This window comes from Sciurus vulgaris (genome assembly GCF_902686455.1).
Source record: "Sciurus vulgaris genome assembly, chromosome: 3".
NCBI classification, from domain to species: domain Eukaryota; kingdom Metazoa; phylum Chordata; class Mammalia; order Rodentia; family Sciuridae; genus Sciurus; species Sciurus vulgaris.
In genome coordinates this window covers 3,279,810-3,294,651 of record NC_136463.1, presented here as the reverse complement: position 1 = coordinate 3,294,651, position 14,842 = coordinate 3,279,810, and the positions used below count along the sequence as shown (strand labels likewise).

Below are 14,842 nucleotides of genomic sequence, written 5' to 3'. Positions count from 1 at the left end.
GGAGACAGAGCATCAGAGATTGAGCATCAGAGGAGACAGCATCAGAGGAGGTGGAGCTCCAGAGGAGACAGTATCAGAGGAGACGGAGCATCAGAGATTGAGCATCAGAGGAGACAGGCCATAGAACACGTGGAGGATGGTGCCTGGCTCACAGAGAGGCTCGGCCAGTGTGCAGAGTGCCACAGAAATGTAAAGACAACAGTCAACCCATACGCAGAGAACTGACAGGCAGATGCGGGTCTAAGTGACTTAACAAGGTGAAAGAAGAGTCTGTTCTGGAAATGACCAATGTGACAATGTCATGGGATAGACATTTCAAAATCTCAATGCAACCATTGAAAGGATTGGGATTAACCTCGTGAGAAACACAAGAATGATGAGCTGCCTGAGAACAAGGGGAGTGGAGAAGGGGAGACACCACTTTCCAGAGGCCAGAGAAGAACGGGCAGTGACCAGGAGGGGCAGGACAGGCCATGGACTCAGAGCCCAGGAGAAGAGTGATGGACAGGCCATGCTCGGGAAGAGAGATCCTAAGGAAGCTGCAATGCTCAGAGGGGGCTGGCAGGGGCATTTGCTGGGGACAGAGAAGTCTAGCATGGCGCTTGCTAGATGAGGCACAGCCGTGTGACCCAGGGCAAGCTGCCTAACTTGGGGTGCCTCGGTCTGCTCATCTGTGAAATGGGGTGGTGACAGCTGTGTACACGTTGCCACGGGAACCCTCCAAGAGCTTGGCCAGCCATTTGGGGAGAGGGTGGTACTTACTGTGTGTGTCTCCAGATGACTGAGCTGGACCTCTGAGAACACATTACAGGGAGGCAGAGTGTGGCCAGCTGGAGGGAAGCACTTTCTACTGGGCTGTCTTGAAATCATTGGGTAGGTAGTGAGAGACCCATCACTGGAGGCATCCAAGCCAAGCCCACATAAAACAAACATCACAGACTGGATTTTACTCTACTTCTGCATTCTATCCCCTACATACATGCTCTGGGACACCCAGCACGCTGACCGCACCCTGGTGTCCGCTATTTCCTGACTCGGTTGGGTTCTAGAGTTGAGTGGTTCCAAAGCCACTGCACTGGGTTTTGGACTGGGGGTGTCAGGGGAGGATATGAGCCCCAGCCAGGCCTCAATCCTGGAGGCTGGTGAATCTGTGGGTTTCACCATCTCCCCAGTGGCCCCCAGGACTGGACAGCTCTGGAGGGTGAGGAGGCTGTGCGGTCGGCCTCGAGAGGCTTGCTATGCCTCAGCTGCCTCCTCCACCAGCCTCACACTGACAGACCCCGAGATGGACTGACCTCTACACACATGGTCCAGACACCAGCTCGCAGAGTGACCTCCTATGGCAGATCCAACTGGCACCTGACTAAACACAAGGACAATGACTATCATCCCCCTGCCAAGACCCCACAGAGGTCAGCGGGCCCCCACACCAGCAGCTGCTCCAGCCACATCCTGACACCATCCACTTCTCCAAAACCCACGTCTACCCCAGCCCCATTCCAATGGCTGCCCTGCCCAGCCTTCCCCATCAAACCATCTGGGGAGCCTCCCGGGGTGGGGGTTCCCAAACCTGCCTTCTGGACCTGTGACCTGCTGCCTCTTACTGGCCCTTTTCCCAAGGCCCTCTTGGGAGCCTCCTCAAACAGCTGGGCACAGTAAAATCTACCCTCACACCAGATAAGGGGGCAGACACAAGAAGAACCTCTACCCTAGGTGGTCTGCAGGGATCTCAGGGGCCCACTGACCCACGCTGGCTGGGGTTGCAATTCCTCCTTCACAGCAGCCCAGCTGGCCCCGCTGGTTGGCTGTGGTAGGCTGTTGCCATGGGAACGGCAGAGCTGCTGGGCTGTGACATCACTGCAGGGGTGAGGCTGGGCACAGAGACAGGCTGGCCGGAGGGCAAGCACACAGGTGAGAACAATCTCAGCTCTGGCACCAGCAGCTGGGGTGACGGGGGCCGCGTTGAAGGCAGGACTGGAGGGAGGGCCCTTGCCCCACCTGGCAGCACCAAGCTCCGCACAGTGCTTCCCACCCCGTCCCCGTGGGAAGAGTGCCTGGCCCTACTCGGGCAGAGGGGACGCACGCTTCTGCTTCCATAGGGCTCCAGCCCGCCACTTTTGAGCCGAAGCCAACTGGGGGTGAGCACTCTGTCCCATCCCCTCTGCCCCCCACTGTCCCCCAGAGTGAGGCACCAGACGTGCTTGACCTTGCTCCAGGGTTGAGGCACCCTTTGTAAACCGACCATTGAGAAATCTAGTTGGGGGAACATGGCTTGGGTCCCCAAAGGCAAAGCAACCAATGCTTGGGGCTGGTTCTTGTGTGAGGGGGAAGTGAACGGCAGGGCTTTGGTGAGGACATCTCAGGATTCAGTCTCAGGAGAGCTGAGCCTGGGGCCAGAGGCTCTGTCTAGGCTGGACAGGCCCCAAGAGAGGTCACTGGCCCTTGAACCAGGGCAACGCGGCATGTCTCCCCATGAGAAGGTTCTCCACCAGATCCACCCACCCGTTTCTCTGGTCCCTCTTCTCAGCCCTTATGATAGTTCTTTTTCTCTGTTGACTGACTGGGCTAAGGGCTGCCCAGATAGCTGGCAAACATGATTTCTGGGTGTGGGAATGGTGTTCTGGAAGAGATTGGCATTTGAATCGATGGACTGCCTGATCTAGATCTGCCCTCCCCAGCATGAGCAGCCATCATCTGACCTGTCCCAGGGTCAGGACAGAACCAAGGGACAGAAGGAAGGAAAATTCTCTCCCTGTTGAGCTGTGACACCCAGAGGCTCTCAGGCCTTTGGACCCAGAATGAATCACACCCCAGCCCTCCCAGTTCTGCAGCTTGCAGACGGCAGATTGTGGGAATTCTCAGCTCCATAATCCTGTGAGCCAATTCCCATAATACATTCTGTCGTCTATGGATCTATATATCCTATAGTCCTGCTTTCTGGAGAATCTTGGTAATTCCAGCTCTGAAGACACTTGCCCTTCAGCCAGAGAAAGTTCTGGAGAGGAGGGAGATAGCATGGTGGCTCAGAGCCACAGCGTGCAGGGCCTTTGACAGCTCTGAAGTTAGGACAGTTCTGCCCAGCCTGGGCCCTCCTGCCTCAGCCTTCGCAGGCCCTAGAAGGCAGCCCACGCCTAAGTTAAGCCACTCTGCTGCACGCCTCCTGTGTGGAATCCACGGCTGGCTAAAACCAGCCAGGCCTGGAGGTCTGGTCTGCATGGCTGTTAAGTGCAATTAGACCCATATGTGGCAAATTCAAGTTCATTACAGCAAAATTAGAAAACCTGCATTTGCCAAAGGCAGTCTGACTCCCCCCAGGCGTCCGTACTTCTTATATTCCCATTTAGAAATCTACACACTTGTTGCCTGCAGAGCATCTGCTGCTGAAGTCTGCCTGGCCCCTCCCCTGCCACTGCACATCCATGAGCTTCTGAAATCCCCCTAAGAAAGGTGAGAAGGGGTTGTCTGAACAAAAGGAAGTCTCGTGTTGACAGCCCTTGATGGCTGCCAACCGGCCCCTCTGAGGCTCAGAGGGCTCACGTGAAGAGCAATTACCCCACGTCAAGCCTCTCCAAGGGCAATGGGCCTCCTGGCCAACAGAGCTGAGCACGGGCTCCTAGCTGGGCACCCATCCTGTTCCCGAGCCCTCCAGCCAGGATCCATCTCCTAGGACTCCTGGCACCTTGCTCCACTGGTGACCTTGGGCAAGTCATGGTCTCCCCGTGTCCAAACACGAGCTGCCTTCCCGCCCTCCCTCGCAGAGTCCTTGAGAAGAACGAAGAGACGGGAGGTGCTTCTGCACTGGAAGGCCCAGCACTTCGCTGGCTGTCCTGCCCCAACCTTCCGAAACTGGTGCAGAGAGCGAAGACCGCCCCACACTCCCTCCCACGCCCCTGCCCCGGAGCCCCCTGAGCCGTGGGGACAAGGCATCACAGCTGAGAGTCAGGGCCAGGCTGCTCCTTTGTTCCCAGGGACATCTGAGGGTCAGAGGTTGACTGCCAAGAGGGAGGGCTACAGAGGAACACTACCTCTCCCTGAAGCTGCTGGACAGGGAGCCCGTGTCCCCAAGGCCCTTCGGCCATGGTGTCACACATCCTGAACACCCCGCCCACCAGGGACCTGAAGCCCGTGAGCGACACTCAGGCCTTTCTCCCGAGGCCACATCAAGGGCTGCACCCATGAAGCACCCTGGGTCCCATCACCTAGTGGCTGAGGCCTGGCTGTGGTTGCCTCTGGGACACCTGGCAGACACGGGACTGGGACATGGGGGCCTGTGTTCTGGTGCTGGCGGGACATGGTGGGACGGGGGCAGGTGTGAGGGGCTGAGGGGCAGAGGTCACCTGCTCTGTGTGGCTGCACTGGACGCACCCCTGCACCTCCATGCCCGAGTGCTCTGGCTCTGCTGCATCCTCTCCGTGTCATGGACCCCAGTGGGCACTCAGAGCTGGCCAGGACCACACAGCCCCGCACAGGGCATTTGCAAGCTGCTGGACCAACAGGGTGTGGAGCCTGGAAATGACGAGCTGCTGACATCCCAGGAGAGGTTTCTGGTCAACCCAGGACCCAGTGATTATTTGGAACATGTCACCCTCCTCATGTGGCCTGGGCCGGTGGCTCTGAAAACCCATCCACCCCCTGGGTCCTAGATCTGGGCCAAGGGGTATCGGGCTGCAGATGTGAGCTTGGGGGCGTGGAGAACAGGTCACCAGACACCTAGAACATCATAGGCTTGTCCGGTGCACACGGGGAGGTGCCCCTTCCTGTCCTTCCTGCCCGCCTTTCTTCCTAAAGGGCTCTCAAGGCCACCAGTTTCTCTGGAGCACTGTCCAGGCTCCCAGAATTCACAGAGGGGTGGGTGGGGCCGCCGACCAAGCCCTCCCGGCGTGTGCACGCTTCACTCATTCGTCAGAAGCCACCATGGCAGGTGCAACCTGAGAAGTGCAGCCGTGCTTTTGCAGAAAAAGAAACTGAGGCTCCAAGAGCCACAGAGTTGGGACAGAACCAGCCCTGTCTGGCCCCAGAGCCAAGCTGTTTTCCCCAACACCTTTCCTCTGTCTTTTTCTCTAAAATGTCCACTTCCTCAGTGCAGAAGCAGCTGTCAAAATGGGTCCTGACTCGGGCCTTCATCATAACTAGGGGCTCCTGCAGAGAGCCTGGTCCAGCCTGTTTGCTTTGTCCCACCTGTGGAAGGTGACCCTGAGCCCCACAGGATGCCAGGAAAGCCCAACCCATCTCCCTGGACTACAGATCAGCAGGGCCAAAGAGAGTCTCAAGCCAAGCCAGTGCTACCCCTGAAGACACACTGCTCAGACCCCCAGGGCTCTCTACCCAGGGAGCATTCCATAACAGAGTGGGCTTTCCCCTCAAAGCCCACCCATCTCCTCTGGAGCCCAGAACGGGTGGGCAAATCCACCGCATCTTCAAGGTCAGGTTAGAGGATGGCCCCAGGATCGCCTCCTCTTTGGTTATCCTGCTTGCTCCTGGAAGTAGGGAATAGGAACCGGGCGAGAGGTGTGCCAGCCCTACAGACCAGGAAGCCCACGCTGGTGCAGTGTGCCCTCAGTGACAGGCCAGGGGTCTAAAACGTTTCTATAAAGGCCAGACAGTAAACAGTTCCGTCTGCGAACTCCAGCAGCCTGTTCCACCTGCTCAATCCACTCTTGCAGGCAAACACAGCCACAGACCAGGCATTTCCAGTGGGCACAGCTGTGTTCCAATAAAACTTTATTTACAACCGCCAGTGATGGAGAAGGGTACACAGTGTGCCAAACTCTGAAAGGAGCCAGCAAGGTTCAGGAGGCCAACTGCCCTCCGTGGGACCCAGACACACCAGCACAGGTGCAGCATGTTTACCTGCCTCGGTATGCTTCGCCTACTCTGCGTGCTGCGAATCGACAGATGGGTTGGCTGCACCACTCCGAGTCGAACTCAAAACCACTGGGTCACCCGGCTGAGTCGCATGGAGCATGAATTGCATCTCAGCGATGCTGATAAACAGCAGGGCCATGTCTCAAGGGGTAACATGCTCTGGTGTTGAAGCTGTACCTCTAGGACCCCAGGGAAACTCAGGCTGCCTGGGCCCTTCCTGGGTCAGCCCTTCCACCCCTGGCCATCCCAGGAAGCCCTCCCCTCTGCACCTGCATCCCAAATGGCTTTATTTTGCGGGGCAGGGGGACAGTCCTGGGAGTTGAACCCAAGGCCTTGAACATGCCAAGCCCTCGATCGACCACTGAGCCACACCCCAGCCCCCAAAGGCCTTTTGACTAATTATACAACACCACGTGTTAATTGCAGAAACTTCGGAAAATGTGTCTAAGCAAAGAGACCTTCAACCCTCCCCCTTGGTCTCCCCCGAGCCCCGGATTCTGATGGCTCCTTCCAGACCGTTTCTCTACACAGGCACTTGATGTGTGCACCCTTGTTTGCTCAGGTCTTGGGGTGGGAGCAATCTTCAGCTTCTCCACCTGCGTGTTGGCTCAACATCCTTGTTAAAGGGGACACATGCACACTGCAGTTTCTGAAAATGCACGCTGCACTTGACGGTCACACCGGGACGCTGCCATCTGTGGACGGGCACGCGGGCTCCCTTCCGGGTCCCACGGGTGGCCCTCCCGTCCCACATGCCGGCTTACTGTTTCCTGTAAGAACCAACAGAGGGCAGGCAGCCCAGGGGCCACGCCAGAGTTCACTCCATCTGTCACCCCAGCCCCTGGCTCCCAGGGACCACCCTTAGACAAGTGGGAGGGAATCAGCACCGTTCTGGAAACACGGCCCTTGCTTAACGAACCCCTTCCTGTTCAGCTCTTTTCTATCGGCGTGACGCTCACTTGGCCCAGGTCTCAGCTTGCACGTCTATAAAACGGGATGGCGTGAAGGAGGGGTGTGGTTGCTGCCACCATCACTGCTCTTAGTGCCACCGTCCCCTTCACCTCCTTTCACAGAATCACCCTGGCTACCCTCCTGGCCCCTGAAGGCACCAGATGGACTCAGGCCTCTCCTTGTTCCCCACCTGTGGGACACCCACGTCCTGGCCCTCGGCCTTGGCTGAGAGTTAGCCTGAACTAGGACCAAGTCCAGCTCGGCACCGGGTGCAGGAAGAGCCGATGCCATGCCACCCTGGACAGCTGAGACACGGCTCAGTCCCTTTGATCCTACCTTCACCCGTAGCCTTGGGGGGCAAATTCCTGTCTCTACTTCTGAGATGGAGATGTGGAGGCAGAGGCCCCTCGTCCCAGGTCCCTCTGTGGACCAGGTGGCAGGTCAGGACGCGGTGGGCACAGCCAGCCTCAACCATGCCCTGCTCTGACTGCCAGCGTCCTGTCCCGCTGGCTCCTCCTCCCTCCACGTAGCACTTCCCTCTCCCACCATCCCCTCACACACTCTCCACTGTCTGCCGAAGCGCTGGCTAGGCACGTCCCCGCCCAGATCCAGCCGTCAGTGTCCCAGAAGTCCAGCCAGCCAGCAGGGGACACTGGCCCTGCATACCCCGTCTGCCACTGCATGCACTCTGCAGCCCCTGGCCCCAGCTCGAGGCCCACTCCTCTCCTAGTCCCTCCTGGGTGCAAGTGCTGCTCTGCTCCCCCGACAGCCAATGACACTGCTCCTGCACAGCGCCTTCCCCGCCGCCCGCACACCGTGTGACCACTCTCAGGAGGCCAGGGAGGCACCCCGCCCTGCGGCCAGAGGCCAGCCTTGCTGCATCCCCCAGGCTCAAGGCTGCCTGTGCTTTGGGTCCACTCTTCACTCCATGCCCTGGGCTCCAACCCATCGGCCCCCATGTGGCTCCCCGTCCCACCAAGGGCTGTCTTGGCTGGGCCTGGCCCTCTGCTGGCCGGTCCCCTCACCTTGGCTGAGGTCTGCCCTCCGGGCCACCCTGGGGCCACATCTCACAACCGAGCTGGCCATGGAGCTGTCCTGGCCTTGACACGAGGCCTAGCAAGATTGGGCAACCGCAGAACAGCAGCACGTCGTTCTCCTGCCTCCTTCCCTGCAGACAGGACGGGGCTGACTCATTGTTTAAAGACCCCTGAAGCACCTGCCACCGGATTTTGTGTACCCAAGATGTAGCCGTTCAATTGTCAAACAAAATGAAACACTCCGGAATGAAAAAATCGCAAAAAAGAGGCAGGTCCTGAGGCAGTCACCAGGCCCACCCTTCCTGTGGGGGGTGTCCTCCCATCCCCGGTGCTGGCCACCTCCCACAGGTGGAGTTGAAAGGGCAGCTGCGGGCCACCCTGGCTCCTTCCTCAGGACCTGTGCCCATGTGGAAGATGACACATAGCAGCTTCCAGGTCTTTGGGAGCCAAGGCTGAACCTGTGGGGGGACCCAGGACATGGGGGACCTTCCTCCTGGAGCGAGGTCCAGTCCTGGGCCAGCCCCTCCTCAGGCTGCTGGAGGGAGGCAGCAGACGTGGGCTGCTCGGAAGATAGAAACGTGGCCGCATTTCCGAGACTGGGCAAATGGTCACAGGAAGCAGGACACTTGAAACCCATCAACAGGCTCCCTTTAAATGGCAGTGACTAACCTGTGAGGCCACAGACCCCTTCACGAATCTGGCAGCAGCCACAGTCCCTGCCCACACCATGGACCAACATGGACACGAACACACACAGACACACACAGACACACCCCATTTACAGTTCCAGGGTTCAAGACCTCCCAAGCCCACCTCTGGACAGCTGTCCATGCACCTGAGTGACGACCCACTTATAAAGACCACACCTCAATCTGCTTTTCTGGGCACTGGCCCACCCCGCCCTGTGGGGACTAATGCCATGGCACCCAGGCAGGGAGCAGTCACGGGGGTCCAAGTCCCCACAAGGTGCCCTCTTCCTCAGCTCTACCATGTCATGGTGGAGACCCCGCTGGCCAGGGGACTAGGCTCAGGCTGCAAGGATTCCAGTCTGCTCAGACCTCCAGGTCCGAGGGAGTTGGCCGCATCCTGAGCCCGCTCTGGGACACTGATGCTGCTGGCTGCCCCTCACTCCAGGAGTCTTCCTCCTTCCCTGGGTGCAGGTGCTGGCAAAGCAATCTCAGGGCATCTCCTTTGCCACTCAGACCTCACCTCTGACCCCCCAGGGCCCCCCGTGCTAGGCAAATGCTCTACACTGAGCTGCACCCCAGCTCTAACTGGGGTCTAAAAAATTCTAATGCCCACACCCAGGGCCCAGGCTCCCCCGGCACCTGAACCCAGCTCTGCCTCTTCCCGTGAAGGCTCCTGCGGCCACTGTGCAGCCTGAGCACCCCCGTGGCTTGCCCGGGCCTGGGGCTGAGAATCCCGAGGGGCAAGCCACCGTGGCGGCGCCTGACTCCGAGCTGCCCCAGCGGTTTGGCTTGCTCTGCACCGGGACTTCCTCACCTCTGCTGGGCAGTCAGTCCCCCGAGGAGGCCCACCTGCCACCACCAGTGATGTGCTGGGCAGCGCCTGGGGCACATCCTTCAACTTGGGTTCTCCTTGTTTCCCAACCTCGACTTCTCTGGGCTGCCTTTCCTCCTCCAGAAGGACCAGAAGGACCACAGCACCGCTTGCCCCAGGGGCCTGGTCTGTGAGCGTGTGCACAGGGGACAGAGGGTAGCATTCAGGGCAAGTGCTGGGGTCACACTCCAGGGAGACGTGTGTCCTGACCCTCCTGCCCCTGCCGGCTGCCTGTCTCCCCTTCCCTCTCCATCTCCTCCCTTGCCTTGTCTTTCCTTGCTGCGTTTTCTCCTGGAAACTCCCAGCTTCCTGGAATCCCCACTGCACATCTCTTAGCTTCTTTGAACCCCAGAGGACCCTGCCCCCTGCATCTCCCCCGGGGCCTGGCATCAGGACATCAGGACTGGGTGCCTGCACGTGCCTCCCCATGAGCCCACAGCCGTCTATACCCGGGTTCTCGGGGCACTGGAACGTGGCCCAAGGATGTGGACTGCACAGCCCGCACAGTGAGATCCATGCGGCAATCAGCTGAGGTGGGGGCGGGTATGCAGGTAACCAAGACCATCTGCCGCTCCGCACACAGCCAGCACTGTCGGAGTGACCCCAGGCTGCACTGCCCTCAGGTCCCAGGGAAGGGGAGGGTGCCCTTCCACACCTTCCCCACCTCCACACGCCCCCGACCCACGCACACCTCTGCCTCAGCCTTGGCAGCTGCCCGCAACTCAGGCCCCAGTCGTCGGCTTGGCAGAAGGCCTCCCTCCCTGCAGGACACTGTCCAAACGGAGTCAGGGAGCCAGTCCCCCAGCCCCCCCAAGGGTTCCATCGGAATCTGCATCTTTACCTCCCACCAACGCATTCCAGGTTCTCACATGCTGACTTCTGGATTCAGGTTGTTTGCGAAGTTTATCTGACTCAATGCCCGGACCCTACTGACTACCTTTACAAACACGCTGCTCAGCCTGACCCAGCTCCACAGCTGTGTGGGGTTGGTTTCTCCCCTCCCAGGGGCAGGGGAGTGGCTCTTCTCCCCTTCCTCCCCTGGGGGCAGAGCCCATGGCTCCATAATCGCTCATTAAACAGATAAACCTGATAGGAACCTCAGGACGTGCAGAACCAAAGATCCAGGTCAAGCAATGCCCCAGGAGATGCCCAGTGTCCAGAGAGCGGCCCCCTCCACGGAAGGCCTGGTCCACTGAGGCCAGGTGTCGCCCTGCTCTCCATGTGTGCAGGGGGGCACACAGCCATCACCAACTGCTTGCTGTGAGTTTTCTGGGGTGGCCACGCCTACCTGTCTGGTCCCATCACTGCACACACAGGACACCCCCAGGTCCATAGAAAGTCAGGATGCCCTTGGCCCCTTGTCCTGGACCCAGCACATGACCGTTTGGGCCTTGACCAGAGCTGGTGGCTAGCCACCCTGCAGTCACTGCAAGGCCTGCAGCAGGTGGTGAAGGATGCATTAGATGAGGGGGAGTCAGGCCCGGAGCTCAGCGGCGCTGAGCTGGAGATACGGAACACCTCCTGTTTGTCTCCACCTTCCTGGAAAGGACAGGGACCTAGGGCCCTCCAGGAGCGGCCAGATCATCTCTTCCTAAATGTCATGGCCCCACAGTGAATTCCCTTTGCTGACCAGTTGCAGTCCTCTCATTGCCAGAGAGACACCTCCCAGAAATTCTTGCACAGCAGAGAGATCTGTTTCTTAAACCAAGTGCCTTGTGTTGACACCAAGCCGGTTAGCCAGGTCACATCCAGCCAACAGTAAAAGGAGCCAGCGTGTCTCAAGACACAGCAGCCTTCATCAGCTCCCAACATGCACCCCCTCTGAGACCCTTGGGTCATAGTGCTGGTTGCACAAACTCAGCTGAGGGGTGTTTTCTCTTCCTTTTTTTTTTTTTTTTGTGTACCAGGGATTGGACCCAGGGGCGCTTGACCACTGGGCCACATCCCCAGCCCTTTTTTTAATTGTTTGTTTTGAGAATAAGTCTTGCTAAGTTGCTGAGGCTGACTTTGAACTTGTGATCCTCCTACCTTAGCCTCCCAAGCCACTGGGAGTACAGGCGTGTGCCACAAGGCCCAGCTGTCTTGAGGGGCTTTTAAAACTATAAAAGTAGAGGTCTGAACCCTTTGTATCTAAAAAGAGACCCAGTCCAGAGTAAGCTTTAGAAGCCCCCCAGGTGATCCTATTCCCAGGATGAAGAAGTGCTGCTGAGCAAGTCGCCAACCCATGCCACTTAAAACCCTGGTGGACAGACCAGCCACCGTGGATAAGCAGGGCTCAACCAGGGCCCTACTCTGGGCTGTCAAGGAGGGCAGCCTGGGGCACTGGGTTCAGTAGGGCCCTCTCCCCAAACTCACATCCAGCCAGAACCTAACCTCATTTGGAAATAAGGTCTTTGCTGGTGTAATGCAGTCAAGATGAGGTCACGCTAGATTAGGGTGCACCCTCCACCCAATGGCGGGCGTCCTCACCAGAGGGAGATTTGGAGCCAGACACACACACAGGGGCGAGGGCAGTGTGAAGACAGGCAGAGCTGGGAGGGATGTGTCTATACCTCAAAACAAGGACTGCCAGGAGCCACCCAAAGCAAGGAGAGACCTGGAACAGGAGCCCCAAGGGGGACCAACTGCCGATATCTGCATTTCAGACTCTTGAATAGTGAGACGATAAATCCCCTATTTTAAGTCCTCCAGTTGTGATCATGTGGTACGGTGGCCACAGGAGATAGACACGTGGGGTTTTGCAGTGTGAGTTGGGGCCTCTGTGCTGGGGCAGGGTTAAAAGTTTTGGCTTTATGATTTTTCGATGCAACGATCCGACAATCAATGCAGGGAAATCTAGGCAGGAGGGGGCCCCGAGGCATGAACGAGAGCCCTGGACCCTCTTCACCCTTGATCCAAACCAAAGCAAAGGCAGCGCCCAGCTCAGTGGCTGCCTTCACAAGCTGGGCAAGGACAGAAGTGGCTGCCCGGAAATTCTCCCCACGCGGCCAGGGCGTGTAGGGCGGTCCCTAGCTCAGCTTCTTCTTGCTCAGCTCCTCTGAACCAAAAGCCCACGTCCTACAAGCCAGTTTCCTTCTGGAGCCCCACGACTTGCTGATCAGAAATGCAGCCTCACTCAGGAAAGGAGCCTGGACATGCCTGCACCTCAGGGACACCCCCATGAAGACCACTCATGGCTCCCTCATGGGCACGAGCCTCTCTCCAGCCCCAAAGGTTGCTGCACAACAAAGTCAAACTGGAGAAAAGGTCACATTTCCCCTACATCGGGTTTTGTGGAAACTACTCTGCAAGCCCTCGCCACGCCCTGAGCCCAGGTGGCCTAGCCACATGGTCCCACAGACAGGAGCTGCTGAAAACTCCCGGGCTGGGCAGGCTAACTGGGGCGGGAAAAGGAGCCATGGAACGGACATGGGCAGGGCATCGTTGGCAAAGGGAGATGAGGATCAGCCAGGGCAGGTGAGGGGTGCCCAGCTTCACCACAAGGGTACAGGGTACGCGACTATGAATTAGGAGCAAAATTCAAAGGGAAGGCAGAGGGACTTCCAGGCCTGGCAGCTCTGCACCTGAACTTGCCCCGCGCCAGGCCTGGAGGGACCGGCAAGTGTCAGCCTGGGTGGCACCTCCCATTTCTGCCACACTGGTCCACTTCTGTCTTCTGCTCCTCTATGGATCAGACCACTGCGCCCCCTCCTGCCTCACCAGCCTCACCTTTGGGGGCAAGGAGTCTGGAGGGTGATGGAGATTAGATGCACAAACCCCACATGCCCCTCCAGTCACCAAAGCCTCTAGTTTTCATGGACATCCTGAAAAAAGTCACCCACAGCAAAACACTCAGGGTCCTGGTCCCTGTCTGGCCCTGTTTGTGGGGCCTCCTGGGCAGGGCACCAGCAATGAGCCAGGTCTGTCTTTCTCAGCCTTCCCCCTAAGCTTGTAGAACCTACCCACCTGCGTGGGGGGCTTGCATCCTGGCCCCTGCTTAATACCTGAGCCCCCAAATGCGGCTGGTGGGAGGAGCCCCCGCAGAGAATCCCTTCCCCACCCAGTCGGGAGCCCAGGGAAGCCCAGCTCACACTTCACCTGTGCAAGTTTCTTCCCGGGGTCCCCAGACCTCCAGCCACCCCCACCGCCGCCGTGTCCCCCGCCCCCAGCGCTGGCATCCCAGGGCGGCCGCCTGCCAAAACCCAAGCCCAAGCCTTCCCTGGCTCCCTGTTCTGGGGCTGGAGCTGCTGCGGAATTTCGGTGGAATTTTGAGGTCGTGAAGCATCTCGGCAGAGGGAAAGAAAGGGCGAGCCGGGAGGGGGCAGAAAGTGCGCCTGGGCGTCCACTCGCAGGACTCTGGAGGGAGCGGGCGCGCGGCGCGCGGGGCGGGGGTCGCGCCGCTTACCTACGTCTGCGTTGCAGAACGCCTGTTGCGGGTGCACCGGGGAGCAGCTGCAGGCGTCGGCCGGGCGCAGCAGCGTCGCCAGCAGCAAGAGGCCGAGCGCCAGCCGCAGGCTGCGGGCCGCGGCGCCCATGGCGGGCCGGGGTCGGCGGGCCGGCGGCCCCGGCGGTGGCTGCTTCGGCGGCGGGCTGGGGGCCGGGCGGGGCCGGCGCACCCTGCTCACCTGCCGCGCGCCGGCGCAAACTTTCTCCGCTCTTTGTCTCGGGCGGCGCGGGCCGGGCGCGGGGGCAGCGGGCGCGGAGAAGAAAGCGGGGCGGCGGCGGCGGCGGCGGCGGCGGCCCGGCTCGGCTCCCCGACTGCCTTCTATGGATGTGTTTGCTGCGGGCTCGGCCCGAGCCGGGCGTTTTATTGCGCTCCGAGGAGCCTCTGCTCCTCCTCTCGGTGGCTGGCGGCCAGTGCAGGCCGGCGCTCCCAGCACCCCTCCTCCCGCGCCTCCCGCGCCTCCCGCGCCTCCCGCGCCTCCCGGCCCTCCCCGGCCCTCCCCGGCCGCGCTTTGTTGTGCCCAGCCTGGCACGGCGGGCCTCCCGCACCACCCGCCCGGCGCCCTACTCGGGCGCTGCGCACCTGGCACCCGCCGCCCGGGCCGCACCGCGCGGCCCCCTGCAGCCCCCGCCCCCCAGATGGCCCGTTCGCGGCGCGGAGTGGGCCCTGTCCAGGACTTGAGACTCAGACCTGTCCCTCGAGGGCACCTGGCCACCCACCACCCACCCTTCCCCTCCAGCCTGGCTTTTGGGTCTACCCTGCCTAATCTTCCACCGGGACCGGACCCTGGGGAGATTGGAGCCACTGATTGAGCAAAGGGATGTGCCCTTGGGAGCACCCCTGTCACCCCCTCCCCCTGTGCTTCTGGCTTTGGTGAACTACTGGGGATTTATTTTTTCAAATGGAGGCCTTAGAATTTTAAGTGTGCTTGGCCAGTTGTTGGAGGGAGTGAGGGGTGGGGTTACTGTGGACCAAACAGGATTTTACATCAACTGGCCATATTTCA

The 14,842-nt window shown here is 59.7% G+C and overlaps 1 protein-coding gene across 1 annotated transcript in view; it reads right to left on the bottom strand.

Annotated features, from left to right (window-relative positions):
* TIMP2 (TIMP metallopeptidase inhibitor 2) overlaps positions 1–14,186 on the bottom strand; it is a 45,273-nt gene extending 31,087 nt beyond the window's left edge. Inside the window, exon 1 of the mRNA XM_079131118.1 lies at positions 13,798–14,186. Coding sequence (XP_078987244.1) covers positions 13,798–13,927 — 130 coding nt within the window. The 5' untranslated portion in view covers positions 13,928–14,186. The remainder of the gene's footprint in view (positions 1–13,797) is intronic.
* Between the last annotated feature and the right edge of the window lie 656 nt (positions 14,187–14,842).